This window comes from Columba livia, chromosome 11 (assembly GCF_036013475.1).
Source record: "Columba livia isolate bColLiv1 breed racing homer chromosome 11, bColLiv1.pat.W.v2, whole genome shotgun sequence".
In the NCBI taxonomy this organism is placed as follows: domain Eukaryota; kingdom Metazoa; phylum Chordata; class Aves; order Columbiformes; family Columbidae; genus Columba; species Columba livia.
The window spans coordinates 21092379-21119410 of NC_088612.1; the positions used below are offsets into that span (position 1 = coordinate 21092379).

At 55.9% G+C, this 27032-nt stretch overlaps 1 protein-coding gene across 6 annotated transcripts; it reads left to right on the plus strand.

Moving 5' to 3' along the window:
- Positions 1 to 26871, plus strand: RBPMS2 (RNA binding protein, mRNA processing factor 2). Of its 6 annotated transcripts, none has more exons than XR_010475507.1 (9): positions 1 to 360; positions 11972 to 12049; positions 12509 to 12547; positions 12774 to 12836; positions 14360 to 14510; positions 15051 to 15199; positions 17998 to 18165; positions 25312 to 25385; positions 25609 to 26871. XR_010475507.1 is itself a non-coding variant. In XM_065077190.1 (8 exons), the coding sequence occupies exons 1-7, from the start codon at positions 301 to 303 to the stop codon at positions 25372 to 25374; spliced, it is 603 nt and encodes a 200-aa protein (XP_064933262.1). In that variant the 5' UTR covers positions 2 to 300; the 3' UTR covers positions 25375 to 25381; positions 25609 to 26871. The 6 variants fall into 6 exon arrangements, 2 of the variants coding, with proteins under 2 accessions (XP_064933262.1, XP_064933263.1); XR_010475506.1 differs by having other exon boundaries at positions 25312 to 25381; XR_010475504.1 differs by having other exon boundaries at positions 17998 to 18160.
- Positions 26872 to 27032: the final 161 nt, after the last annotated feature.

Consider the following 27032-nt stretch of genomic DNA (forward strand, 5'->3'; position numbering starts at 1 on the left):
GGGTCCCGGCCCCGCTGCTCGGTGCGCGGCGGCGGCGGCACCGGGAGCGGCGGCGGCGGCTGGGGCGCGTCGGCCCCGCAGCTGCGGCTCGTTGCGCTCCGCTCGGCCCCGCTCCGCCCGGCCCGGCCCTTAACAGCGGCGCGGTCCCGGGACGCCGCATGTGAGCCGGGAGGGCAGCGCCGCCCCGCACCGCCCTGCACCGCCCCCGCGCACCGGCACCGCACCGGCACCCCTGGCCCGGCCCCGCGGAGCTCCGGAGCAGCCGGCACCACTACCCTAACCGACCCCGGCACCCCCACCATGAGCAACCTCAACAAGGACACCGAGCACACCAACGGCAGCGGCAACGTCGAGGAGGAGGTGGGGACCGGGGCACGGCACGGCGGGGCGGGGGGCTGGGGAAGGAGCACGGCACGGCGGGCAACTGGAGATGGGACGGCGGGGACGCGGCACTGGGGGCGGAACGCAGCCCTGGGCTCGGGGAACCGAGGCCGCGGCGTCGGGGCTGTGGCGTCGGGGCACCGGAGACGGGATGCCGGGGCTGGGTCGTGGGAGCCGGGGTGCGGAGCCGCCGGTGTGTGGAGCCGTCGGGAAGCCGGGGCGTCGGGGCTGGAGCCCCGTGGGTCTGGCCGGGGAGGGACCAGGGCTGGGGTGGGTAGGGTGAGTCCTGGCTGGGAGCCCCCTTGTCAGCCCGATGTCCCTCTAGCCTTGTGGGACAGGGGAATGGTGGATTCGTGGTTCCCCCAGCCTGACCGAGGGGACAGTGTCCTGTCCCCAAGTCCTTGTGGCTGGAGGGCACCAGGCTCCCGCATCTAGGCACTGCTCTGCTAGGGACCCACTTGGACCATGGTGTGGGAGACCTTGCTCTGCTCCCCATGTGCTAGCAGCCTCGTTGGGCATGGAGGGCTGTGCCCAAAGTCCCTTCCCCTGGGTGGCCATTGTGAGCCGGAGCATGGACCCTGTGCTGGGTGGGCTTGCGAGGGTCACTTGTCCACAACCACATGCCGAAGCTGAGCTTGCAGTGCCATGCATTTGCCCTTGGAACTGCTGGCATTGCTGCCGGCACAGCGCCTTTCCCCTCGCGCCCCTTGAACAGTGGGTCACCAGCCGCCCTCCATCTTGGAGCCGGCGCTGGAAAACGCCCGGCCTCGGTAGCGTTTTGCTGCAGTCCTCCGCACCCGGCCCTCGGGACCGGGGAGGTGCTCTGCCCCCTCCCCTCGCTCCCCTCCAGCGCGCCGTGCGCTCGCGCCGCCGCAACATGGCGCCTGGCTCCTTCCGACACCCGCCGGCGCTGGACGGTCCCCGTGCACCAGCTGTCTTGGGGCCACCGTGGCCGCTGGTCTCCAACCGTGGCATGGGGGGACCCGGCTAATGGGGTGGAATGGATTGGCGGGCAGCGGCCATAGCATTTCTCTCCCCTGTGCAGATCAGGGCTTTGGTGATGCGATGGGACATGGGTGTGATGCTGCTAGTGACACCTCCCAGCCTCACTGGGTGGCACTGGTGTGGGTGGGTGGAGAGGGAGCACCTGGGTCCCTGCACCACTTCCCCGGTGCGGGGAGGCTCGGTACCAAGGGGTTTCGCGGGCTGCGCACGCGTGCGCAGAAGACTCAATGCGGTTCCTTGATCCAATTATTCACTGGCCTGCAAAGCTCCCTGAGGTTGGTGCTGCTTGGCGAACCCCGGCTGCGTTGCTTTGGTGCATGGCGGGTGGTGGCCGGGGGCAGAACTGGCCTGTTCTGCTGCTGGGTGGTGGTTTGGTGAAGCGGGTGTTGGAAGTTGTTGCATTTGGCAGCCTGGAAATCCCAGCCCTTTGGGGAAGCTGGTCCTCCCTGGAGTGATGCTTGGTGGCCGGAAAACCAAATTAAAGATTGTATCCCTGGGGAATGGAGCAGGGGTTGAACAGAAGCAGCCCCTGCTCTCCATCTGGTCTGGGACTGGGGGGGTGTCCCCACCCCGGTGCTGTTGCAGTTGGAAAGCCTCTCTGCACCCAGATCCATCACAAATAACACTGTGGGTGCTGAGCTGCTGGTTGGGCTCCACAGTGACCATTCTGAGCCCCCGGGAACTCTCCAAACGCTTGTTTTTCCTACACATGCTCCCAGGTGACCAGGGGCCGTTCCTCACCACAGAAGCAGCCAATGGTGGTACAAAGAGTGACCTTGTGTTCAGGGTCCCAGCATGATCTGGGGATCTTAACACCACATCCCACCGAAATTCTGGCCTAGTGCTCCCTTCAATACAGAGCGATAAGTATGTTTGGTGCAAAGTTGAATCCTTCTGTCCCAACACACGCAGGGGGCTGCGCTGGAACATCTTCCCACACTGTGTGGATGACGCCACCAGGTCCTGGTGCTGCGGACACTCCTCCATTTCCCCCCTGCGAGGCTCCTTCGCCGCCTCCTCAAGTGTTTCAGAAGGGCACGGTGTGCCCCAGATACGGCAAGGCGAAGCTCCTAAATCCAGCCTTTCCCTTTATCTTATCTGCAAGCCCCTGGATCTCGCAGCCCTTTCCTGCCCGGTGACATGCGGAGGACAGGAATGCCTCTCGCTCCTCTTGAGGTCGTTAAGGGGAATGTTAAACAAACAGGGCCTAATGTCAGTCCCTGCTGTTCCTCACCAGACACCTCCCCAAACTCGATCCCTCCCCGCTCGCTGCTATCTTCTGTTTAGTTTTCCAGGCAGCCGCTGATCAGCGTGACAGCAAACGTCCCGGTGCTCGTGAGGGGTGCTGCCGAAGGCGCTGCGCACCCCCTGTTGCGGGCAGAGCTTCTTCCAGCAGCCGGGGGGGCTTCCTCGTTTACCATGGGCACTGCGTGTTGTCTTTGTGTCCTTATTGCAATAAGGATGCCATGCGTTCACCCTTCTGTCTTGGGTGTCTGATGCAGAAGTGTTGCTTCTGCTCTGGAAGTTCAACCTTGTTCTCCCAGGAGGTCACTGGGAAGCTGAAGATCTGTGGGGAGCAGGGGACAGCTGGAGCTGGCTGTAGTGAAGTCTGCAGTTGTCCCGTGTGTCCCCTTGGCCTTGTCTCTCTAGGCCAGTCTCAAAGACATGTTTGCAGCTCCACGGGTAGTGGCAGCTGCTGTCGTGGTAGAGCTTGGACATTATAGACTGGTGGATGTGGAAAGTGTCAAAACTGAGGTTGTGCTGGGTGGGCAGAGCCAAGGTGAGGACCAGGAGAAGCCATGGTGCTGAGCTCTGCTCAAGGAGGACCATCTTCCCCGCCGGCCCATGGCAAGGCTGCAGTGTTGCCCATCAGAGTTAGAAAACGCCCCGTGAGGGGAGGCAGAAGCTCTTGGCTCCCAGATGGCCTCCTCGGTAGCAAGTACCTCATCCCTGGCCTTTCTCAGCTGCCAGGGATGCCAGTGGCAAGCAGACCGTGTTACGTGCTGGATGTCTGTAGCACATCACGGACGGGTGCCAGGCATCTCTTGATTCCTGTAATCTCTGCTTGAGTGGACCTAGATACCTCTTGCATGTGTGGATTCTGGCTGTCTGGCTTGAAACAAGTAAGGTTAACGTAATTTCTGAAGTCAAATGGCTCTGTGATGCCGCTCTTTGCTACAAAGAACTTGAGGGTGTAGTAGTTATGGTCACCACTTGGTAATCTGCTTGTACTTGGTCTGGTTGAACCAAGATGGTGCTTCAGAGCTGTTTTCATGCATCATAAGTCCCCTCAATGTTAGATGCAGCTTTCTGCTAGTGACAGCTTGTTGGCTGAGCAAACACCCTGAAGTCACTGTGCAGGGAGGTTCTGGGAACTGGTGTGTTCACAGACCTCCTCTTGGTCCATCAATGAGTTGCTCTTGCTAGAGGAAGGCTGTGGGAATTTTTGTCCTGGAGCCTCTGTAAATACCCTGCAAAGGAGCTTCCTTCTTCTTTCTTGCTCTTTTGAATCTAAACATCTTAGACATGAGTTTCAGTTGCTTTGAGCACGAAAACCCCATGATGGGGTAGCTGTTCTTCCTCCTGTAGCTGGTCTAGTAAATGAGACCCAGCTTCAGAAATTATTCTTCCTCCTTGGCTAATCTGAGGAGTTGCTGAGCAGAGCTTTCCCTACTTGCCCTCAAAATGAAGGGCTTTCTGGTGGTGCTTGCACAAGTTATGAAAGGCCAAACCCAAATGCTCCCTTGCTAGCAAGGGACTCTGCTTTCCCCTCACCAAAGTGGGAAGGATGCCCTTGGAGATGTCTGGAAGGCAGCTAAGAGTAGTTCAAGCTTTGCTGTCCTTTCTTGTGCCTCTGCTGGAGGAACTGGTGCTGTGTGAAGTTAAGTACGGCTCTTGCTGGAGCTGGTAAGGAAAGCTTGTGGAGCCAGAAGATCCTTGGCCATGCCAAGTCAAGTAGACTTTGCCACTCTGATCACGGAGACTGTCTTGGACATCTGAGTGCCTGTAGTAAAGGCTTCGTCTTGAAGTTTCACCAGGTCAGGACATCACCGATAGTGCTCAGCACCTTTTCTCCAGGAGCACCAGGCTGAGATCCAGTAGTCTTCTCAGTTTTGAAGGTGAGCAATCTCAAAACCGTGTTCCCAGGGATATCTGTACATCACAGGCCACCCCAGGAGCAGAAAAGCACCTTCTGCAGCAACAGCCACCGTTCCATGAAGACCATCTGATGAGGAGGTGCCATGGGGCAGGCAGTGGCACCAGCACAGTGAGGAGATGTGTGGCAGGTGACCCTGCAGAAGTGGATGCTGCAGGCTTGAAAAGGACACTTTGACCACTGCAGGGTCATGGCATGGTTGGGATGTTGCCTGTCCCACCGGAGAGGAGTGTCTTGATGCTTTGGGTGATGGCTGGATGGCAGGTGAGTGTGGAGCTCTTGGTGTGTCTGGGCTGGTGAGGCTTTCTGTGGCCCCAGGGCTCACCCTCTTGCTTGGAGATAGGAGCAGGGATGATGCTGAGGCTTCGTCTGTCCATCTGTCTAGTGAACATCATCTTCTGCACCCAGTCCTGTGGATGGGGATGAGGTGTTGCCCTATGGGAAGGAACAGTCTCAAGCCCAACTGGCCACTTGTAGTTATCCTGTGGTAGGGCAGGGTGGAAGGGTGTACATCTGAGACCCTGCCTCAAGCTTTGTCCTGGTGTGTCCAGTGGCTGTGGATTTCTCTAGAGGACAGTTGTGTGGGACCTCACATGCTGGCCTTGCGTGTCGCTCTCCTTGGCCACTGAGCCCCAGCTCCCCTGGCTGCAGGCTGTGCTGGAAACCCAAGGACCCTGTAGGGCAGTCTGACCCATGCGGAGGATCTCCAGCCCTACTGCATTGCCCAGAAGAGCCCATGGAAATGTTGCACCTCCTCGTTTGGGATGGTGCAGCCCTTCCTTTACTGCAAAGGATGTGGTGATGGGTTCTTGCGTTGGTGTGGGGTCAGGTCTTGGTACGCGGCTGTGTGTCAGCTGTTGTCCTGGGGACACGTGTCCCTCACATCTGCTTTCAGGGGCAGGACACCAGTGTTTGTCTGAAAGTGGGACCCCCCTGGGTCACCTAGAGCAGCGATCTATGGACCTGGAGAGAGCAGCCAGCTCCTCTGGGAGGTACTGGAGGAAGGAAGGAAGCTTCACCTCCTGGGGCTTCCCTGTCCTGGCATCCTCCTGCTGTCCCCAAAGGTCTCCCTGTGAGGGAGGTGACACCACAATAACCACTGTCAACAGCGGAGAGCTGCTGCAAACTTTCAGCTTGCCATCACTTGGGTTTTGTGGCAACCTTGCTTGTTGTTGGGCTCTAGAGGTGCCCGATGTGCTCTGTGGGGCTGTGGCATGGCCAGCAGTGTGCTGCCCCCAATTGAGTTGGCTTGAGGAGGGATTCCTGTGTCCTGGTGCTGTGGGCAGAGCAGGCAAAGGACTGAAAAGTGCCCAGGAATCACCTTGTGGCAGGGCAAAGTGGAGACAGATGTACTTGCTGAAGGACGTGAGGTGGGAATGGATCTCATGAGGGTTCTGCATCCAGACCGATGTTGTCTGCTCAGGGCAGAGGCTGCCAGGAATTCGTCTCACCTCTGTGTCTCCTGCCAGGAGAACAAATGCCGGGGTGTGGGCAGGAGGAGCAGTGCTGGGGCAGGACTCCCTGGTGTGAGAGCTGTCCCTGTGGGTGAGGTCCAGAGCTGCTGGTGCATGTCCCCAACATCCCAGGGTCCCCAGATCCGCGGGCTCAGTGCAGCGGGCTGGGCGGTGCACACATAGATGTGAGTGTCCTTCAGTGGGCTGGGATGCTCCTGCATGTCTCCTCCAGCTTCACAGACCCCTTAGCAAGGGGGGAAGCTGTGGTGGCATCTCCCTGCACTGGGGACCTGATATCTGGGGAGTCGCGGGGGTGGCTTCCCCACGTCTCAACAGCTCTGAACCCTTGCAGTGGCCCAAGCCCCCTATGTGCCATCCTGTTCACGAGATACCGCAGAGACATGGTGGACAGGGCTCGATAGTGGGGAGTCTTTGGTGCAGAGCTTCCTCTGCGGGACCATGGACTATTTTTGGGTGCTGCCCCGTTGCGCCCAGACTTATCGGTGCCCATGTGCTTCCTGGTGCCTCTTCCTGCCCCGACCGCAGGGGCAGCTGAGCCCCCTGACATCCCCCTGCTCGACACAGGGTCCCCGTGATGCTGGTGAGGGGCTGACCCTGATATAAGCGGTGTCACATGTGAAACGCTCCAGCCTTGGGGATGAAATGTGTCTGTGCTTGGGCTGGCTGGTGGTCAGCCTGCCTTCCTCTGCTTTGGGTGAGCAGGATGTTGGTCCTTTGGTGCCTTTCGTGCAAAAGGCTGATTTTGGAATGAAATGCCTATGTGGGGGATCAGTGTTGCCCTGGGAGCTGCCTGGGGACATCAGAGCTCTTCTGGTGCTGGACTTGCAAGCTGCAGCCAGCTCTCGCAGCACCTCTGCTGGTGGAGGGGAAACTGAGGCACGGAGCGGTGAAGGAGCCCGTTAGCAAGCCCATTCCCTTTGGGAGGCACATCGAGGCCGCCCTGCTCTCCCACTGAGCCATCCCCAGTGCAGATCAACCATCTCCCTCCCTCAGTTTTTCCCTTTATCTGTGTTTTCTGGAGGTTTGACGTGTAGAGGAGCAGAACATCCCAGGGCTGGGTGCACCCAGCCCCATGGCAGGAACTGCACTGGGTTGGTGACATGAGGGCACTGTCCTGTTTTTAAGACACGCCACTGGGCCCCGGAGCACTTCCCTCCCCGCAGCTCTGTTTTGCAAGCTCGTCTCGCCGCTTTTCGCTGCCGTGCCTTATAAGTCCCGGCTGCTGGGGCCGCCGGCAGCCTCACCGCATTCCAGCGGCCTCGCGTCAAGTGGCCTGAGCGGCATCGTGGTGGCCAGGGCTGGGGCTGTGTACCCCCCATGGCTCTGGTGGCCCTGGGTGCTGGAGGGACACCCCACTGGGATGCTGGGACCTCAGGGTGGCTGCAGCAGAGCTTGTCCCCATCCTTGGCAGGATGGCGCGGGGTCCCTGCTGCTGGTGGCATAGGGAGAAGGCTCGGTGGGAGACGGCTTGTCCCCAGGAATAAATGGCACATAGCAGGGGGTGGCTTCTCCAAGAGGAGGGACGGCCAGTGGCCTGATGTGGATGAGGCACCAGAGCACGTTCTTGCTGTAGCTGTCCCCAGAGGTCCCCTAAGCAGTGGTGGTAAAGGCTGGTGTGCTCCTGGTGCAGGGAATGTGGCCCCAGGACACAGCTGGTTTTGGGGGCTGTAGGTGATGCAGCTGAAGGGATGATCTTGCAGAAGGGGAGGATCCGAAGCTGTGGATTGTGTCTTAACAAAAGCCCAGTGCTGGAGACCCACCGGAGCAGCCTTGTGCCAGGTGGGTGCTCATGCCTTTGTGTTTAACATTTCTGACATAACCTGAGCCTTGCTGGGCTGCAGGGCAGTGTATGGCTGCACTTGAGACAACATTTCCAGAGCTCTTATTTAAAAGCAGACATGGCCAGGAGCTGTGGGTGTTGTAACACCCATTGCTGACCTCCTGGCAGTGCTGGAGCTGTGGTGGGAAGTGGCAGGTGTTGCTGCTTGGCTTCTTTAAAGCCTTGGTGCTAAGTACCCGGCTGTGCTTGCAGCAGAGATGTGTCTCTTCTGGGAGGCACAGCTGTGTAAGGACTGCTTGATAGCCACCGAGGACTTGAGCACTAAACGAGTTTGTCCTTGTCCCTCCACACTCCTGCGTGGGAAGCTGTGCTGGGATCCTCCCTCCCTACGCGATGGCCTGGATGGTCATGTCCCTCCTGGCACAAATCTTGTTTTCCATGGCTCTCCTCCATCTCCGCTGGGTGTTTGCAGCGGGGACATCCCCAGAGGGGGCAGGGATGGGAAGGGAAAGTGTTTTCTGCAGGGCCTCCAGCAGCATCACCTGGCTGGGCTGTTGCAGCCCAGAGCTGCTCCCTGTCCTGCTTTTCCCATGCGTGTCCAGTGAAGATCTGTTGTCTGGCTGAGATGCACTTGTTCTCACCTGGTACCTCACCTCAAGTGGCTGGTGGCAGAGTCTAAAAGTGACCATCAGAACAAGATATTCCTGGAGATCTGCTTCTGCAGTACCTTCTCCAGGCTCCTGCTGGACATACAGTTTGGCCCAGGCAGTTCTTGATGTAGCCCTGGATAGATTATTATTATTTTATACATATTGTTTTCTTTTGTCCCGTGGCTTTTCCAGCTGCTCTGTGGGGAGGCTGAATATCTATGTGTGTTTGGTGGCAGGGAAAATATATTTAAACAGAAACCTACCCTGTCTTGGCATGTTGGGTGCAGAGGCTGGGAACCTGGATTCATCAGCCCTGGGTGCTACCCGTGGCCTCTCGAAGCCAGCAGGACTTGTCCTGCAAAGGGGGTGACTGGAGAGGCCCAGCTGAGTTAACCCACTGGAAGGTGCTTGTCCAGACCCTCTTGTCCTCATCTAGTTTCCTAATTTGGGGAGCAGAGGGAGGAGGCTGGACCAGGGTGGCCCACAGGGCATGAGAGGCTCAGACTGGCAAGTTGCCTCCTACTTATCTGCCATGGGATAAGCCAGATCTCCTTTGCTTTTTGGTTGCTGCTGGTTACACCTGGTCTCAGAAGCGTTCTCCTTGTGGTTTACCCCACTCTGTCCCTCAAATGTATTGCTCAGGATTCTCACCAGCTTCACCCTCACTTCCCTGAATAACCTGGTGTTGCTTTCCCCTTTTCTAGATCCCTTATGGGTGTGCTGAATTAGAGATCTCAGAAAACTAACTGCTTGGTCTCATCGTTTCTAACACGCTCTTCTGAGCGGTGACCTTTCTTGGTCTGTCTGGAGACCCTTGGGGAAACCTCGTTTGAAGATGTTAGCTGGTGGCACGTGGTTGCTCTGGGGCAGTGCCAGCCCTCGGCAGGTGCTGTGGGTTGGCTGGGATCCCCTTTGCGATACTGTGTGTGGTGACAGGCTGGGCCTGGAGGCCAAGGGAGGCTTTTGGTCTGTGACAGAAGGTCTCTTGCTCCCATCCTTGGCAGCGGCTTGTGGGGCTGGCGTTAGGAGCTTGGTACCCCTGACAAAGGGCTTTCCCGGGCACCTGTGTTGTTCTGCTCAGGCGGTTTTAAGTGCTCCGAGTAGCCGACTGCCCCTTCCCCGAGCAACTGCGCATCTTCCATTCTGTCACGCCTGTCGCATGGACTTACCGAGCAACACATCACGGGACCATTTAGAGACCCAACAGGGATGCAGATTTCTATCTGCTTGGAAGAAACATCCATTCTGGGGGGCTGAGCGCACTCGGATCCTGAAATATTGAAAAGGGCCGGTGCTTTCACGTGGCTGAGGCACGTGCATGCCACCGTGAGTCCTCCCCTGCAAGACATGGCCGCGCGTCTTCTGGGAACGCGCTGCAGGCATCGCTGCTCCATGTAGCTCCTGCTGAGGCGCAAACACTGAGACCGTCGAGGCAGCTAGCAAGCTGAGACATGGAGCCATTGCGCTCGGTCCGGGTGTGAGGTGGCCCTGGAGTGATGCATCAAATGAGGGGCTGGGTCAGACAGGGAGGCTGTAGTGCTGAGCCTGGGAGATGTTTCTGGTGTGCTCCAGAGAGCATCCTGCTGCCCTGGATGGGGCAAAGCAAAAGCCAGGGTGTGTGGTAGGGCCAACCATACCGAGGGATGAGGGTATGGGATGGGAAGGATGCTGGTGTTGGACGGAAGGATGCTTGGTAGTTGCGTTTTGGAGCAGTCTTGAGATATGCCAGCAGTCCACCATGTCTCAACATGCATGGAGAGCAAGGGGACCCCAAGATTTCCTTGATCACTGTCCATCCTGGAGGGCTTTAAGCTGCCCTCTGAGTTGATGTGGAGGGTGTCTCTGCTCCGGCAGGACTGTAGTGGGCACAGCAGCACAAGGAGGTTTGTTTTCTCCTGTAAAGAGGAGAAGCTTCCCTACTTGGAGGAGTCTAAATCTGGCTGCCCCCAAAGAGCTACAGGGTGCAGAGGCTCTGCTGTGTGCTCCTGTGTTTGCAGGTGCCCCCTGTCTCCAGCCCAGGAGCAGGGCAAGCACGTACCACTCACTTTGGTGGCAAAAGAGGCTGTTGGATACAACCCCCTTTGTCTGGGGAAGGGGAAACAGCTGAGCAAAAACTCAAATGTGGGAGCAGAGTGCTTCTGCCCAGCAAATGTGATGTGGTCACTCCAGACTGGGAACAGGCCAGGAGGTGGGCTTGGCCTATGGCTCCTGGTCCTGCTGCATGTTCTGCAGCTCGGAAGCATCTGGCACTGTTTGGTGTCGTTCTGAGCACTGGGGCATCAGTGCTGTCCCATGACCTTCTTGTGGCTTCTTTGGGGCTGGCTCAGTGGGTGGCATCCCTGTGCAATGAAGAGTGAGAAACATAAAGCTCCATCTCAGTCTTCTGTCTTTTCTCACCTGTCAGTACTGGCCAAGCTGTGGATGCCATCTCCTGGTCCTCGTTGACGATGACTAGTGTCTTGGTGATGTCTGTTGCACATAACTTCCATTTCGAGCTCCGTGTTGATCTATGAGACATCTTGGCAGCTTTGTCATGCTGCTTGCTATGGAAATAGGCTGCTGGCCAACATCTCCCAGTGCTGGGAGAAGGTGACCACCATGGTCGCAGTGTTGAACAGAGTTGTCTCAGCCCATGAGCCTTCAGCACTATTTCTTCTTCCTGGATCCTTGTGTGAACTATTACAGATAGTCTGTAGAAATTATCTATTGAAATCTTCCTCCAATGCTGTATTTTTGCTTATTGTGCTGCGTGCATTTGGACTTGGTAGGTGACTTCTGCAGCTTGGTAAGAGCAGTGGCACTACATGGTCTTGGTGTAGCACAGCTGGCTTTGGGCTGGCCACCATGGAACCAACTGCAAGAGCTGGTTTGGCAGCAACTTCTGAAGGGTCTGGTGTGTGGTGGTGAAGGAGCCTCCAAACAATATCCTGGGGCTTTTGCAGAAGTCAAAAGATGTGAGGTATTTTTGAAAGTTGAGGGCTGTCTTTGAATGGGTGGCTGGAAGTGCCAGGATGGGCTGGGAAAGGAGATCTAGTGCATGATCTGTAGAAAGAGTTAGAGAGACAACTGGTCTCTTCTGGACCCTTGATATGTGTCAAACTCTGTTAGTGCTCGTGACAGTCTATGGTCTTCTAGCAGTCTTTTCAAGTTTGAGTTATCAAAGTCCAGTCAGAGTGTGGGGCTGGTGTCCATGTCCTAATCAACCCAACCTAATCAATTTTTGTAAAGGTCTAAATCCTTTGTGGCAGGGAGGAAAGGACTGGGCGTGTTTTATCCTGGACAATGCGTCTAGGTGTATAGATGAGGTTGCTAGGGACATGGTTTAGTGCTAGACTTAGGTTATGGCTGGACTCAATGCTATTAAGGGTCTCTTTCAATCCAAATGATTATATGATTCTAGCGCAGAGAAGGGTTAGTGCCTGCAAGGCCACTTTTTGGTACAAGGTGGCCCACTCTTATTGCACCTGGCTTGTCAACTGCCCTCTTTGGGCCTTTCAGTAGACCTCATTGACCTCTCTCCTAGGTCCGGACGCTGTTTGTCAGTGGACTTCCTGTGGATATTAAGCCCAGAGAGCTCTACCTACTCTTCCGACCATTCAAGGTAAGGAGGTCTTCAGACTTGATCTTTGGTGGGAAGGGTGCTGCCTTGTGGCCAACCTTGCAGCCAAGATCTCGGTCAGAGGGAAGCATGTATGAAGTGGGAAGGTGGGTCTTCTGTGAGAGCTTGGGGAACCTGGTCTGAAACCAGTGTGGTTTCATGCTCAGCTGGCTAACTTCACCTGGAGCCTGTTGAAATCATGCTGTCTCCAAGCTTGGTGAAGGGCTAGAAAAGGGGATTTCTTCCCAAAGGGCTAGCTGAGATACCTCCTCTGTCCTTAGATGCTAATCTTAGTCTTATGGTGGGAAAGAAGAGACATGTTAATGTACCTACTCCTGCTGCAAACCTTGCCTTGCAAAGGGTTTGGTGCTGCAGGAGCTCCTGGAGATGTCCCATCACATCTCGGTTGTAGCTCAGCTCCTTCAGGAACCTGATGCTGACTTGCTTTCTTCCGTTCTGCAGGGTTATGAAGGGTCACTGATCAAGCTCACTTCAAAGCAGGTACCTCCTTCTTCCAGCTTGGGTATTAGTGGCTTTGGTGTGGTGGGAGCAGATATGGAGCAGGAATCTTGGGCTGACGACCCAAGACCCTTCAAGCTCCGCTTGAAGGCCCTCTGCAGCTTTAGGTGGTCTCTTCTGCTTGCTGGGGACAGATGGGGGTGGCAGGGTAGTCTGAGGAGCTGGAAGAGGCTTCCAGACTGAAATTGGGGTTTTGTTTTGTTTTTAGCCAGTTGGTTTTGTGACCTTTGACAGCCGTGCTGGTGCTGAAGCAGCAAAGAATGCCTTGAATGTGAGTACCCAACGTGCCGGGAGGGCTGGGGGTCGTACGTCCTGCTGTGAGCTGGAGCAATGCTTGGCTTGTCCATAGCGTGGGAAGGGTCAGGGTGTCCCCGCTGTGCCCTTGAGTCTGGAAGCAAAATGGTCCTGCAGGATCCCATCTGGGAAGCAGGAGACCTGTTTAAGGCTGACATCAGCCTGAGCAAGTGGATGTGAACTGTCCTGTGCTCAGTGTAGGTGAAGTTTCCAACCGCTGGAAGACTCTTCAGGGCCTCTGAGGGTGTAGGGAAAGAACAACTACTTATTTTTTCGAGTTGGTGTATACCTCCTTGCTCAGCAGCTGGCCCTTGATAACAGGACCCAGGCTGTGAATCCTGTTCCTTTCCCATCAAGTGCTCCCTCTTGTACAGGGAAGAGTTGTGGGCTTAGCAACCCCTTGTTCGAATGAGCATGGATTCGCTGTGTGTGCCAGACCTGTTCTTCAGGGAGCTTTTTCTCCTGTTGTCTGGGCTGAGCACCATGGTGGGGGCTCATCCTACCTTGACTTGAGCTTGGAGCACCTGCAGCAGGCAGGTCTTCTCTGGGGAACCAACCCTTGGCAAGCAGATGGGAAGACGTGTTGTGGGCAGAGGGGGTTTCCAGGTGTAGGGTGAAACCCCGATGATGCCCTGTAATGCTTTAATGAGGCACGTAGAGCTCAACTTGTGTTTGGCATCAGCTTTTTGAAGCTCTAGGTCAAGCTCACCAGGGTACAAGGGTAGTGAAACAAGCTCATAGCAAAGCTGGTCTGTCATACGACTGTAGGACTTGCTTAGTGCTAGTGGCCTAGTTAAAGCTTCGCTTACCAAACGCCCTGATGTGTGGCAGCTGAGCAGAGCAGGTCCTTGTCCTGGTCTCTGGCCTGCCATGACCTTTGCAGCCAGAAGGTACTTGTTTCAGAAAGCAAACCAGCCTTCCCACGCTGCTGTTTCCATGGCAGGGCATGAGGCAGGGACAAAACTGTCTGATACAGGCTCTTCAGCACATTCACAATGTTTTCGAGCTGCTGTGACTCAAGAAGAAGACTGGTCAGCATGACAGGCACACCCAAAATGATGTCTATCCCATGTGGCCCTGCAGAAGTCAGTGGGATCTAGGCAGCAAGACAAGCTGAGCTGGTTCTGCTCTGCTGTGGACCTTGCCTTGGGCATTGGGGCACATCCTGGTGGCTCTGCCCAGCTGGCAATAGATGTTGCAGCTCCAGTGTAGATGGGACCCCAGCAGACAGATCTTTCCTGACCAGTGCTAGTTGGTGAACTGCACATAAGGAGCAAAACTGTGTCTCATGTTGGAAGCAGTGACACTAGGCTAGCTAAAAATAGAAATAAAAGCCTGTGGGAGCTTGAGTGTTGCAGTGAGGGGACAAAAATCTGAGCGTGTGACTGCAGCATGATGGCCTTGATTGCCTGGTTGGGCTTTTCTCCATGAGTAGACACCACCTGTGCTTGGGCTGGAAACCTCACCTCTGAGAGATTCATGTGCTTTCTTCTGTGACAGGGCATCCGCTTCGACCCAGAGAACCCCCAGACCTTGCGGTTAGAGTTTGCTAAAGCCAACACAAAGATGGCCAAGAGCAAGCTGATGGCCACACCAAACCCCACCAACATCCACCCTGCCTTGGGCGCACACTTCATTGCACGGGACCCCTGTGAGTATGCTGCGAGGCAGGTGGAGGTCGTGACTGGTCCAGCCTGGGAGATGCTGGGATGGGAAGGAAACTGTGAGCGCTCTGGGTGGAATCTGCCTGGTGTGGGAGGACAAGCCTGTTAGGGTTGCAGGAGAATATTTAACATCTGGTAAAACTTCTGGCCAACACTGGAAATGTTGAGAGAGCAGGTTTGGTTTGGTAGCTCAAGTGATGTAAGTCTTTTAACTCATCTGTAGGTGTGAAGTAGAAAGGATGAGTCTTGCACTGTGCACCCTCAGCATAGCCTGGTGGGGCAGATGTGCCCTGGTGGGGCAGATGTGCCCTGGTGGCACCAGCTTCATGCTCTGTGTGTCAGCCAGCCTGCCCAAAGCCTGTGTGGGGTGCTGAGCAGTGATGGAGCGTGTTCCTGCCCTCTCTTGGCAGGGTGTTTAATTTTACACCTCACTGGGATGGCACTGCAGAGCTTTAGCTGGGGTTGGAAATGCAGAGCCTGTCCCTGAAGCAAGCTGAGCCGCTGTCACCTTGTCTCCTCCTGTCTAGATGACCTGACTGGAGCGGCTCTTATCCCAGCCTCCCCAGAAGCGTGGGCTCCCTACCCGCTCTACACCACGGAGCTGACCCCCGCCATCCCCCATGCCGCCTTCACCTACCCGGCGGCCGCCGCCGCGGCTGCTGCTCTTCACGCTCAGGTGAGTCGCTCTCTGCGTCCCATGCCAGGAACCTGGCTGTCCCCTCTCCCCTGCCCCTAGTGCTTGCTCCTGCCGGTCTCTGCTTGGCTGGTTCGATCCTTGGCTCCTGGGCAAAGCCTCCTCCAGGCTGAAGTGCATGGGGGGCCCCCCAGCCCTGAGCAAACTGCAGGGGGTAGATCGAAGTGGCAGAGAGCAGCTGGAGCTGGATGAGGATTTCTGGCCCTGCGGGTCCAACCTGCTTCCCTGTGAGAGGCAGGCAGGTGGGGACAGGCAGGGCTCCATTTCTGGCTGGCTTTGCTGGTCCCCATGGCTAGAGAGCCACATTGTGGGACTGCTGGGAGGAAACCCAGCATGCCAGCAAGTAAAATAGCTGAAAAATGTTCTCCTTGAAGCCAGAATAGGCTTAGCTTGGTGCTGGAGCTGTCAGGGTCAGCCAGAACCCACTTGGGCCAAGCAACTCCCACACTTTTGAAGCTAGAGGGGGATGTCCTACAGGAGATGACGACCAGAGCCTTGCCACAGTGAGGGACCGTGATGGGATGGTGGTGTTAGCCACTGGATGCAGGCTAGAGAGGGTCACTCTGTACGAGCCTATGGAAATGCTGGTGGTGGTGCAACCAGCTGCCTGGTGTCCCAAGGTGTGCTCGCTGACAGCTGGAGGTGTAGTGATGTCTGTACTGGTTTGAACTGGAATGTCCTGAGACCAGCACTCCTGCTGAGGGTCCATGAAACCATGGAAGTGGAGAAAGAAAGGTAAAACAGAGAGGTGTCCTAATTCTGGGTTAAGGAGCTTGGTTTGGAGCACTGGTACAACAGGAGAGCCTGGAGGCCCTGTCCCTGCCCTGCGAGGTGTTCCCAGCCAGCTGTGCTCTGCTTGCCTCGGTCTCTGCTCCTGCAGTAGTGGCAGGGGACGAGGGCACTGGGGCTCTGCACTCAGACCCCAGAGCATCAGGGCATAACCTCTGCTCTCTGCCCTGCCAGGCAGGGTGCTCAGCTCCGCTCTTTCCTGCTTAAATGGAAAGGAAAAAGAGCCGTGTCCCTTCACCTTGTCCACTTGCCTGGTGGTCAGCTCAGTTGGCCCTTTGGCATTTTCTTGCTTCTTGGAAGTGTCTTGACTGTGACTGTTCAGCTTTGACCCCAGCTTGTTTCCCAGAAGCAATATGGATGTGAGCTCCTGGCCTATGTAGGCTTGTTTGTCCTGCCTCTCACATGCTCAAAGGCCTCTGCTGCTTTTGCCCTTCTCCTGGTGAGCTCACATTGGGCTGAAGCTCTTGCAGAGTATGTGGGGCCCAGGGCAGGACCACGCAGCGGCTGGTTCTTCCAGGGGCATCCAGAGCCAGGCTGCTTTTCCAGGTCAGCTGGCCCTTAACTGGGAGTGTTGTGCTTGCTGCTGTTCTCCAAAAGTTATTGATGATGTCCACACCTGAGTGTGCTCTTCTCTTGGGCAGCCCTGGAGAGCAGGTTCTTCCCGTCCCTGTTGTTTGTGTGTAGGGTGGTGGAGCCAACAGCTGTTGCTGGTTGAATTGCCCCTGGCAGGGAGCACCAGGAAAAAAACCTCTTTGTTCTGGCTGAGGTGATTGAGGAAGGTGAAACCATAACTGCAGGTCCTTCAAGGATGGATCACCAATGACATGGGGACCCTGAGTGTAAGGGTTAGATACCAAAACTTATGTTGCATGGTAGGGGAGAAACCCTCTGCTTTAGGAGAGCAGTTATCAAGGATGGCTTCAGCCAGATCTTTTCCCTCTGGGGTCTTAGTTCCTGCCCTCCAGGTGGGAAGCTACTTGTTCTAGACAGACAGTTTAGCTTTCCAAGAGGTCTTTTGGTCTAAAGAAAGACCCTGAGGCTCCAGGGAGCTCTCTGCATGGGTAGGAATCCCTGCCCAAGGCAGTCTGTAAGTGGTGACATGTCCCTAAGCCAGTGTAGCCCCTAAGGCCGTGGCCACAGCTGGACCCAGCTCTCCTCTGGAGAAGAGCACTTGGGCTGGCCAAGCAGTTAGAGCTGCTCCTTGCTGCCTTGTGCCTGAGCCGGCAGTGACCTCGCAGGAGAACTTCTGGTGCAGTATACATTACCAATAAACTTTTATGGGGTTAAACATTACTCGGGCTGGCAGCTCCGAGCTGCCTGATCTCTGGGCTGGAGCCCTGTCCCTCGCGGAGCCCAGGCAGGGTGGAGCGAGTCAGTGAGATGACTTTTGCTCACAAACTGGGCGAAAAGCTGTAACCTTGGTCTTGGTGTGCTGAGCCTTCTGCTCACACTGGTAGGGGCTGGTTTGCCTTGCTGGTGGGATGGTGGGCACGTGAGTTGTTCTCCAGGACAGCTACAGGTCTTCCTCTTGAGACTGGTGTCAGCTGGAGGATGTTCATGGGGGTGGCCAGAGCTTTAGCAGCTCCGTGTCCTTCAGTCCTGGGCCGGGTGTGGAGTTGGAGGTGGTAGCTAAGCCGAGAGCTTGTCGCAAGAGATTTAAACCCGAAGTGCTCATCCCCTCGTGGCTCTGTGTTCAAGTGGGAAAGGAGGTGGCTGCCCTCTGTGATGGACCTGTGCAACCTCCTGAAGAGCTGCCCGGAGGGGCAGGAGATGGTGCAAGGAGCTGTTGGTGAGCTGCTTGCCGATGAGACTGGTGGCACCACCAAGCCATGGTGATGGTCCCTGCAGGCACCAGGCTGCTGTAGAAGTGACCGTGGCCTGACCCTGCACTGCTGGGAGCCTCTACCTGTGGGAACTCCACTGACTTTGACTGTCCCATCTGCCTTCCCTCCCTCCAACCCTCTCTCAAATCCCTCCTTTGATGTCCCTAGTGAACTCCAGCCATGATGCCAGCGCAGGCTAGCCCCGAAGCTCAGAGCTGTCCCCGGAGATGGGACGCCCTAGTGATGCCTTATTGCAGCTAGTGGAGTGGCTGTCCCACAGCTCCATTCCTAGAAGTGTTAAGCATGATGGCAGCCACGTCTGGAAAGACTGGTAAGGTAACCATCTCTCCTCCAAGGTGCACCATGGGATTTGCAAGCTTCTGCCCATCTCTGTAGCCCGTATCTCCTTGGCAACCCAGTGCATGGGCCTCACGCTACCCACCCACCAGAGCCTGGGGAATGAGATACCAGGCCTTCTTTCTAACCCACGTCTCCAACTTGGCAGCACATGACATGGCGCACACAGCATGGCACCATCTTACATCAACTCCTCCCAGCTGAGTCAGGCTCAGCCAGGCCCCGCCGGTGGGAGGGGAGCAGCCCGGTTGAGCCGGGGCAGCGACAACCCTGCCGCTCGGCGTGAAAGAAACCCGGTTTCTCCCCAGCCACGACCCTTCGAGGGCAACCAGAAATACACCTTGACCTCACTCCTGGCACACGGTGGGGGAGGTGAGTGACGTGGTAGCGACAGCACACGACTAAATTCTAGCGGGCACGTTAGACAACAGCACTTGCCGGTCACTTTGTTCCAGAATTGCATACCGGGACAGACCCTGCCCTCAGTCTGGGTCTAATCTCACCTCTTTCCTCTCCAGTTACTGGAAACAGAGCAAGTTCCTACCTGGAGCTTGGCTTCTCTCTTTGCAGCCTGAAATGGCAGGCAGGACAGAGGTCTCGTGAGCCCTAACAAAGGGAGTCGGCAGCCTGGGAGAAATGTGAGCAGTGTAGGGAACTGGGAGCTCGGGGAGAGGGAAGATGGTCTGGCTTAGGACTGGTTGGTGGGAGGATGGTGGCTGTGGTCAGCTCCAAAGGAACAGAGTCCTGGCTCACTTCTTCTGGTGGTTCTGAGTAGACAATTTTCCTCTGTGTGGTAGTGGTGGTGGGGAAAGAAGCCACCAAAGGTGGGGGCCCAGGTCTGCTTGTGCCCTTGGAAGACTGTGAGTTGCAAAGATGTGCAGAGCTAGTCTTCCAGGAAGATGGGGAGCACTTGATGCAAGGATAGAGACAATGATATGGCTTGTCTTGTTCTCTTTGGGCTTGGTGAACAGTTTTGTGTGTTGCCTGTGTGATGGAGTTGGGCTGCATTGTGCTTCTGATGTGAAACCTCTTGTTGTGGAGTGCAGGGGAGACACCAGGGACTACTGATGCTCCTGGGGCTCTTCTGCAATGAGGTGCTTCCAGCTGTGGCAGCACCCCTGAGGGCAAGACTTGCCCCGGAAAGCAGGGACTAGATGCAGGGTTGTTTCATAAGAACGTGAATGAGGCTGGTGGTGGTTACCGCATGGTGCTTGTAGGACACTAGGCTGACATGACGGGTATGTAGAGCCCAGGAGGCCATCTGTGGTAGGTGCTTCGCAGACAGGGAGCAGGTGATGGACTGAAAGCTGGCAGCTGCCCATCTTTTTGGAGGTGGGATCCCCAAGGTGCCCTCAGAGCATCCACATTGCAGCTGTTGGCAGCAGCCTTGTCTAGATGCTTTGAGGAGGTGGTGGAGGTGGACCTCTGAAGCTGGGACCCATCCAAGCAAGTTGTGGGTAAAAGGAGCAGTTCTGGATCCATGGCTATGTGGGCAAGAGCCCAGCAGGACCCTGAGGCTTCCCAGCAGAGCCCATCGATGGAAGGGGAGGTCAGTGCTCCAAAAAACCCTTTCCTTCTTCTTTGCTGCCTGGGCTGGCTCAGAGCAAGCTGGTTCTCCTGGGTGGTGGCTATGGTTGTGGGTGGACATGAGGCAGATCCCAGTGGCTGTGGTCTGATGCTGAGCCCATGGAACTGGGGATGTGAGAAGATCTGCTGGGGCTGCGGTGCTGATAGACCCTCCTTGGGGTGGGAGGCTGGAGACAGTGACAGATTTTCTGTATGCAGAGTCTCATTGCCTATTTGGGGCTGTCACGTAGGACTTGCCAGGGTTATTTTTTTTATGGGCAATCTCTAGGCTTCTAGGAGATGTCAAGCACTCCTCGAGATCTGTGTAGCTATGATGTTCTCCTAAACTCTGGAGACTTGGTGCTGGCACAGGCTGGCCAAGCAGCCTGGAGCACGCTGTCCCTAAGCCAGCTGTGTCCCTCTGGCCAGAGAAAGGCGGGAGATCTTCCAGATACCTGCTGAGCAGTGATTCTCACTAAATCACACCTAATGAGTGAGTCAGACTGAGAAAGTGTCAGAAGTGGCCAGCACTGGTCCTCCCTGGCTGGCTTAACCCAAATAAAAGCAGCACAAGCCACTTCCACTCTGGGAAAAGGAGAAACACTTGTTTGTTGGAGTCTGTGTGATGTGTACATCTCCATGAGACACCTCAGGGCCTGGGGGGCACAAAGCAAAGGATGGACCCCTGTTGAAATACTCCTTCTAAGCAACAGGATGGATCAGTGTCCATCTTCTGTGTGTTCTGCAACACGGTGAGAGATGATGTGCTGATCCTCCAGCTCTCCCTCACTGTAGCTGCATGAGGAGAGGTGTCTGCTCCGAACACAGCAACGGTTCTTGGTGGTGGGCTGAGCTGCTTGGTTCTTGCACAGATGCAAGTGTTTGGATGTTCATCTCAACCCAGACCCCTTGAAGGACTCTGGAGGTGGGTGGCTTGAAATGTGTGTCCAGAGAGCACTAATGGGTGACGTTGGTGCCTTTGGGTGCACCTTTGCAAGCTGTCCTTGCCAGCCCTGGGTTGTGTTCCTGCCAACTGTGTCTGCAGCTGGAGCAGAGCAGCTCTTGGTGGCACCTTGCCCAGGGCTTGCACCCGGTGACCTGCGGTCTGGGGGATGTGGTGACCGTGAAGGGCTCATGGCTTTCTGGTACCTGGGGAGGTGGTTGGGTCCATCCCAGTTGTAGGGAGAGCTCTGAGCGCCGCCAGATGCTGGAGAGCAAAGATAAGCAGACCTAGAAGTGACTAAGGAGGAGAGGCAGGTCATCTAAGGTACAGGTGGCTTGAGGCCACCCGTCTGTGTGCCGGGTCCTTCCTTGCTCTTTTTTGCCTGCCGATGGAATCGCTCTCCATAAGGGTGGTGGCAAGATGGGACATTAAAATTCTGAGGGTAACTGGGACAATGGAGGAGGTGACAAGGAGAGTGGAGTGCCATTTATCCCCCCTGTTTATCATTTCTGCGTGATTTTTGGGTAGCGCTGCAGCAAGGGAGAGGCTCTTTGCTTCCAGATGCTTCACCTGGTCCCTGGAAGGTGACAGGCAGAGGCACGAACTTCTCATTTCCAGCTGTTTTCTGGGCCAGACGTTGAGTGTGGCAGCACGAGGCTGGTGGTGCCTGTCTCATCCATATGGGTGGGTGAGAAGGGGATGTTGACTGTGGCATGGCCAGACTCCTTTCCAACTGTGTCTCTTCCAGTAAAGGCCTCCCTTTCTCCACTTTCCTCACCCAGTGTTGGATGCCTCCGTTCACTCTTTCTCAGCTCCCTCTTTGACAGATGTGGTATTTTGAGAGACAATGGATCTTCCAGAAGCCCCCTGAGAAACTTGCTCCCTACAGGAGCTCTGGTTTGACCCGCTAGGTTGCGATCCCTCTTGGAGCACCCCTGCACAGTCTCTCGTGGTGCTGGTCTCCTCTTCCAGGTGGCTCTGGGAGCTGCTCTATTTGCAGAGCCTGGGGCAAAATCAGGTGTCTGAGACACTTTGAAGGATGCGAAGTGTCCTGGCAGGTGCCACTGTTTTAAAGAATGTGTCCTCTTGGCTGTCTGCTGCCTCTGGTCTGGTTCTTCCAGTGGTTTCAGAAACATCCCTCCTAGTCATTCCTGCTTTGTCCCAACACATCCTTCATCTTTCTGTGGGCTGGAAGCCCTGGCAGGTCAGCACAGCAGAGTGTTGGCCTGTCCCCTGGTCCATCGCATCCGCCCCTGCTCTGGACTGAGCTGCTCTGGCTGCCACCAGCTGGAGGGGACATGAAGTCAGGCTGGTTGGGTTTGTGCATACGAGCACTGGAGACCTCCAGGAGGAAGGCAAGGGGAGGTGGCCCATCGGAAGTGGAGGTTTATTAGTGCCAGAGCTACAAATGGTGCGTGTTTGGGGAGAAAAGCAGGATCTCTGTTGCAACTGGAGGTTCTGGCCAGGTGTGGGGTGTGCATGTGGGGCAGAAGCTGGGTGCCCTGAGGAGGGGATGGAGACCCACCAGGCGCAGGCAGCGGGTGGGCATGGCCGTATGGTGTGGGATGGAGGCGGCTCTCGGGTTAAGCTGGTGGCCCTGTGACCACAGGGGGAGGTTCCTGCTGCTGGGCAGGAGGAATGTGCTTCCAGCTGCTGAGGTGCTGGAGCGGGGGAGCAGGCCAGGGAGGACAGCTGGCTGCTGAATGTGGCTCTGCTGAGCAAGCACCTCCTGGTGACAGGGCTGGGGGGGAGTGTGTCACTCCCATCCGTGCCCTGGTAGCTGCTGTGGTGGCCCCATGAGGTGCTGGTGACGCGGATGCCTGCGCGGGGCTGTTTCCTGGGGGTGTCAGTGCAAGGAGGTCATGGTGCCCTGGGACAGTGTGGTGGCCACAGACTGGGGAGCTGAACTGCATCCTCTCACAGGCCGAGGGAGAAGCGAAGACATGGTGTGTGTGGCACCAAGGTGGCGCTTTGATGGGAAGCTGTATGAGGAGCGGCTGGAGTCCCTGGGTTTGTTCAGCTGGAGCAGAGCAGACTGAGGGCAGAGCTCATGGGGCTGCAGGTTCAGCAGGAGCAGGAGGGGCAGGGCTGAGCTCTGCTCTGTGACAGTGACAGAGCCCAGGGAATGGCAGAAGATGTGCCAGGGAGGGACAGTGGGACATGAGGAAAAGGTTCTTCACCCAGAGGTGCTGGACACTGAACAGGCTCCCCAGGGAGGTGTCACTGCCCCAACCTGACGGTGTTCAAGAAGAGACTGGACAACGTCCTCAGACACACGGGGTGACCTGTGGGGTGTACTGTGCAGGGACAGGAGTTGGACTCCAGTGATCCTTGGGGATCCCTTCCTACTGAGGACATTCAGCAGATCTGCCCTGCTGAGGGGCTCCTGCTGGGACAGAGCTTCTGCGGACTTGTAGGGTTCATTCCTGGAGGAGCCATCACAAGAAGAGGGACTCGAGGTCCCTGAGCTTGTGCTTGGGGCTGTTCAGTTATTGGCACCACAGCCCTTGTGCTCGTGATGGGAGGACTTGGCCATTGCAGGTAGGTGGGGGTTTGTCGTCCCCTCCAGCTCCCGTAAGGAGGCGGTAGTGTCAAGGTCTTGGCAGTTTGCTGCGTGTCTCTGTGCGAAGGAGCAAATGTAAAGCCTCTGACTCTTCCCCTCTGTTAGGTGCCTGGCTTCTGCTTCTTGCAGTGGTAGAGTAGGGTTTGATGGGACCTGCTTAGGATGTGCCCAGCCTGGAGAGTAACCCAGGGGCTCTCGCTGAGTTTCTAGGTGTGCTGGTCTTCAGCACTGTCTCTTCTGAAGACCTGTGTGCATCTTTTGGAGGTCTCCTGTGGCTGAGGTTGGAAAATAGCCAGCGCCTCTCCCCCTCATTGCCAGCTGTCTTCTCCACCTGGAGTGGCTTTCCTGATGTCCTTGCACACTTACCGTCTGTGGGGGAGACCTGGCTCTGGCAAGAGCTCTGTTAGGAAGAGTATGGCAGAATCACCCTTGCTGGGCACAGCCACGTAGAGCGAGATGAGCTGTAAAGCTTCTGCCAAGCTGGATGCTTTGGCTGTGGCTCCAGCTCTTCCTCTGCCCAACTGACCTGGGTTCTTGCTTCAAGAAACTCTGCCCATCCTCATCCCAGGTTGGATGGGGCTCTGAGCACCCTGATCTGGGTGAAGATGTCCCTGCTTGTGGCAGGGGTTGGACTGGATGAGCTGTGAAGGTCTCTTCAACCCAAACCCATCATGATGATGAAGGGTATCTCTTAGTGGTGTGCACAGGGGCTGGAGCTGCTCTGGGAATACTGGTTTCTCCCTCTGGCCCTGGACTGGTGCATGTGTTGGGAGGGGAACACCTGGCCAGACTTGTTCAGGACGGTCTGGCAAGGGGGACAGTTCATGTTGTGCTCTAAGGGGTTTTCTGCCTCTTTTCTATCCGTCTTAAAGTGAAGCCCATCGCTCTGTGGGTACCCAGAGCCATGGCCGTACCTGCCACCGGCTGGGCGGGAGGACGGGGGGCGGCCACGGTGTTTGAGCAGCTCTGGCTGCTCCTGCTGCTGGATCTGCGCTCAGCCAAGCAGCACAACCTCATTTCCCATCCTCTCAGGCATGAAGCTGCTAACTGAGCCCAGCCTGACGTCTGCAGGTCTTGGAGACCAAACGGGAGCATCTGCATGTCTGATGCTATTCTGCTGGATGCTGCCAGCTTGCTGCATCTACTGACGGGCTGGGAAGTTTCTGTTCCCTCCTCTGCTCCTTGTGTCTCCATCTTGCAGGAGAAGGAGCAGTAGATGTGGCAGCAGCGACCTGCTGGAGAAGCCTCCCAGTCTTGCTGGTTGGCAGCTCTACCAAGTTCTTCCCATGATGTGATCTGCCTCAAGCCACTTCTGATGGCTGGATTGTGGCTCAGAAAACTCCATGGGTCTCTTCTGCCATGGGAGCGCCAGTTCTTACCCCGTGTGTGTCATAGAGAGGTGGTCTGGTTTAAATGCTCAGTCTTGAGATGCCTCCTCCTCCTGCTGGCTGAGGATGGAGCGGTCACCACCTTGGGGTGCTACATGCCCAAAGGGATCTTCCTCTGCCCTGTCTGCACCTGCACAGGGGGAAGATGTAAATTTGGGGTGTGGGAGTGTGCTGGGGGAAAACAGCCCCTCCTTGCGTGCACTTTGGCAGTGATAAATGTTATCAAGAACTTGGTGGTGAGGAGCTTTCCTGGCTTGACCGGTGGTGTTCTGTGTGTAGTGAGCTGGGGCCAGGCATGGCGGTGAATTTTGGGGCTGTCATCTGGTTACACCAACAGGCAGAAAGTACTGGAGATGTTGGCAAGCCCTGAGATGGGTGTTAGGTCCCTCCTGGGATGTGTGGGGTCCTGCCATGCTCTGTAAGGCAGGACGTCCTGGTGCCGGGGGAGCCTGAGCCTGTTGTTGCAGGGGCCACCAGTGCTGCCCATGGTGCAACCCCAGATTGGGGTGCTACTTGAGTAGTGTTTGGGGCTCACCATGGAGCCTCCCAATGCTGGAGATGCCTCTACTCCGTGTACCTCAGGTGTGGCCTGAAGGACCTGAAGGTTTGGGCTCTGCTTGAAATAAACCTGGATCACGGACCTCTGGCGTGGCTTTCTCTTCCAGATGCGTTGGTATCCTCCCTCCGAAGCTACCCAGCAAGGATGGAAGTCTCGTCAGTTTTGTTAGTTTGTTAGTAAGTAAGTAATTATTCTTGGAGCTGGGTCCTTGTCTTGCGCATCCCTGGGTTCCTTGACCTCTTGTGGGAGGAGGGATGGGAGCTGGGGCTCAGCGCCCAGGGATGCGGTTGGGTGACACTGGTGGGTGATGGGACTAAATCCACCAGGGAGCCTCCCAAACCACAGGGCAGGGAAGTGGGGAGCAGATGGGGCCGGCCCCCTCACCGCCGCTCCTCTCCCACAGCGTCTCTCCTCGGCTCGCGCTCCTCCTCCCTGCCCCTTGGCCGAGGGATGTGCCAGGGATGACGGCTCCAAGTCTTCTCGCTTCGGTTTGCGGACAAGGCGCCGGGCCCCGCCGCACTCCCCCCGGGGCTGCTGGCGTCCCCCTCCCCGGACTGTGAAGCCACCGCGGCCCAACGCCACAGGCCGTGCGCCGCCTCCATCCCTCCACCCTGCGTCCATCCCCGCATCCCTCCGTCCCCAGGACCTCCTCCCCGACCGAGCTTCGCCGTCCGGCTGTGCCGAAACCCGGCCAGGGGCGCTCGGTCCTGGGCTTCCCCGGGCTCGCCCTGCCCCAGCGGCTCGGCTGAAGGCAATGAAAGGCAAATGGGTTTTGCATGTTTTCTGGCATGAATTAAAACACTTAACTTGTGTCCGTGTGAGTGTAAGTTTGTTTGTTCTAGCGTTTGTGTAACCGTTAGCAACAGGTCTTGGCCCAACGGATTGATCCATCAAGGTTTTCATCTTGCTTCGGTGAAGACTTGGCTTTGAGAAATACTAACTGTCCTTGTCTCACCCCTTCTCCCACCTCCGCCCTCCCCATCCCAGTACAACCAGAAGAATTTGAAAAATGGGTTTTTTGTTGTTTTTTTTTTTTAAGTATGATGCACTGGGTTTCTGTTCTCATCCATTCTTCTCCAGTTTTAAAGTCAGGGTTATTATATTAATTTTCTCTTCTTCTTCAGACTTCTATATATAGAATGGCTGTAGAATACCTAACTTTTTGTTCTTTTAATTTCCACCTCCTTCTGATTGGAGAGCATCCAGTCCTGCCAAATAATCAGCCATCCTTATGGGAATACCGAACAAAAAAAGAAGTACGAGTATTTTTGTACCATGTGTAATAAGGAAATATTTATGCATCATAAAGACTTTGTGTGTTTGTGTGCAATTAATTATTATTATTATTATTATTAAAGATAAATTGTAATCCTGTAAGATAAGTTAATGTTTAGTTAAAAGCTTGAAAGAGAAGGGTTGTCTTCTGTACCAATGATTCAGTCAGGCATAGTAAATGAGAAATTGTGCAATTTTTGTTTTAGCATCTTATTGCTTGGTATTGAAGTGCTTTAAGTATTATATGACCATGGCTGTCTCGCTTGTATTAAAAGATTTGAGAGTAAGTTGCTATATAATTGCTGATCCTATGAGAATGTGAAACTGGATAATATATGAAATGCAACAAAAAAAAAAGAAAAAAATATACCCAGAGGCTGCTGTGACTCTTTTTCTGTGGTGTGGTGTGTTTTCTTCTGGGGACAGGGTGGGATGTTGTGGGTCTGGTGGTACCTGCACCCCTTGTCCCGCTGCTGGGAGGGATGCAGGGATGTGGGGAATGATGCTGTGGGGTTGCGGCAGCTTCTTCTATGACGGCTGCTTGATGCCGAG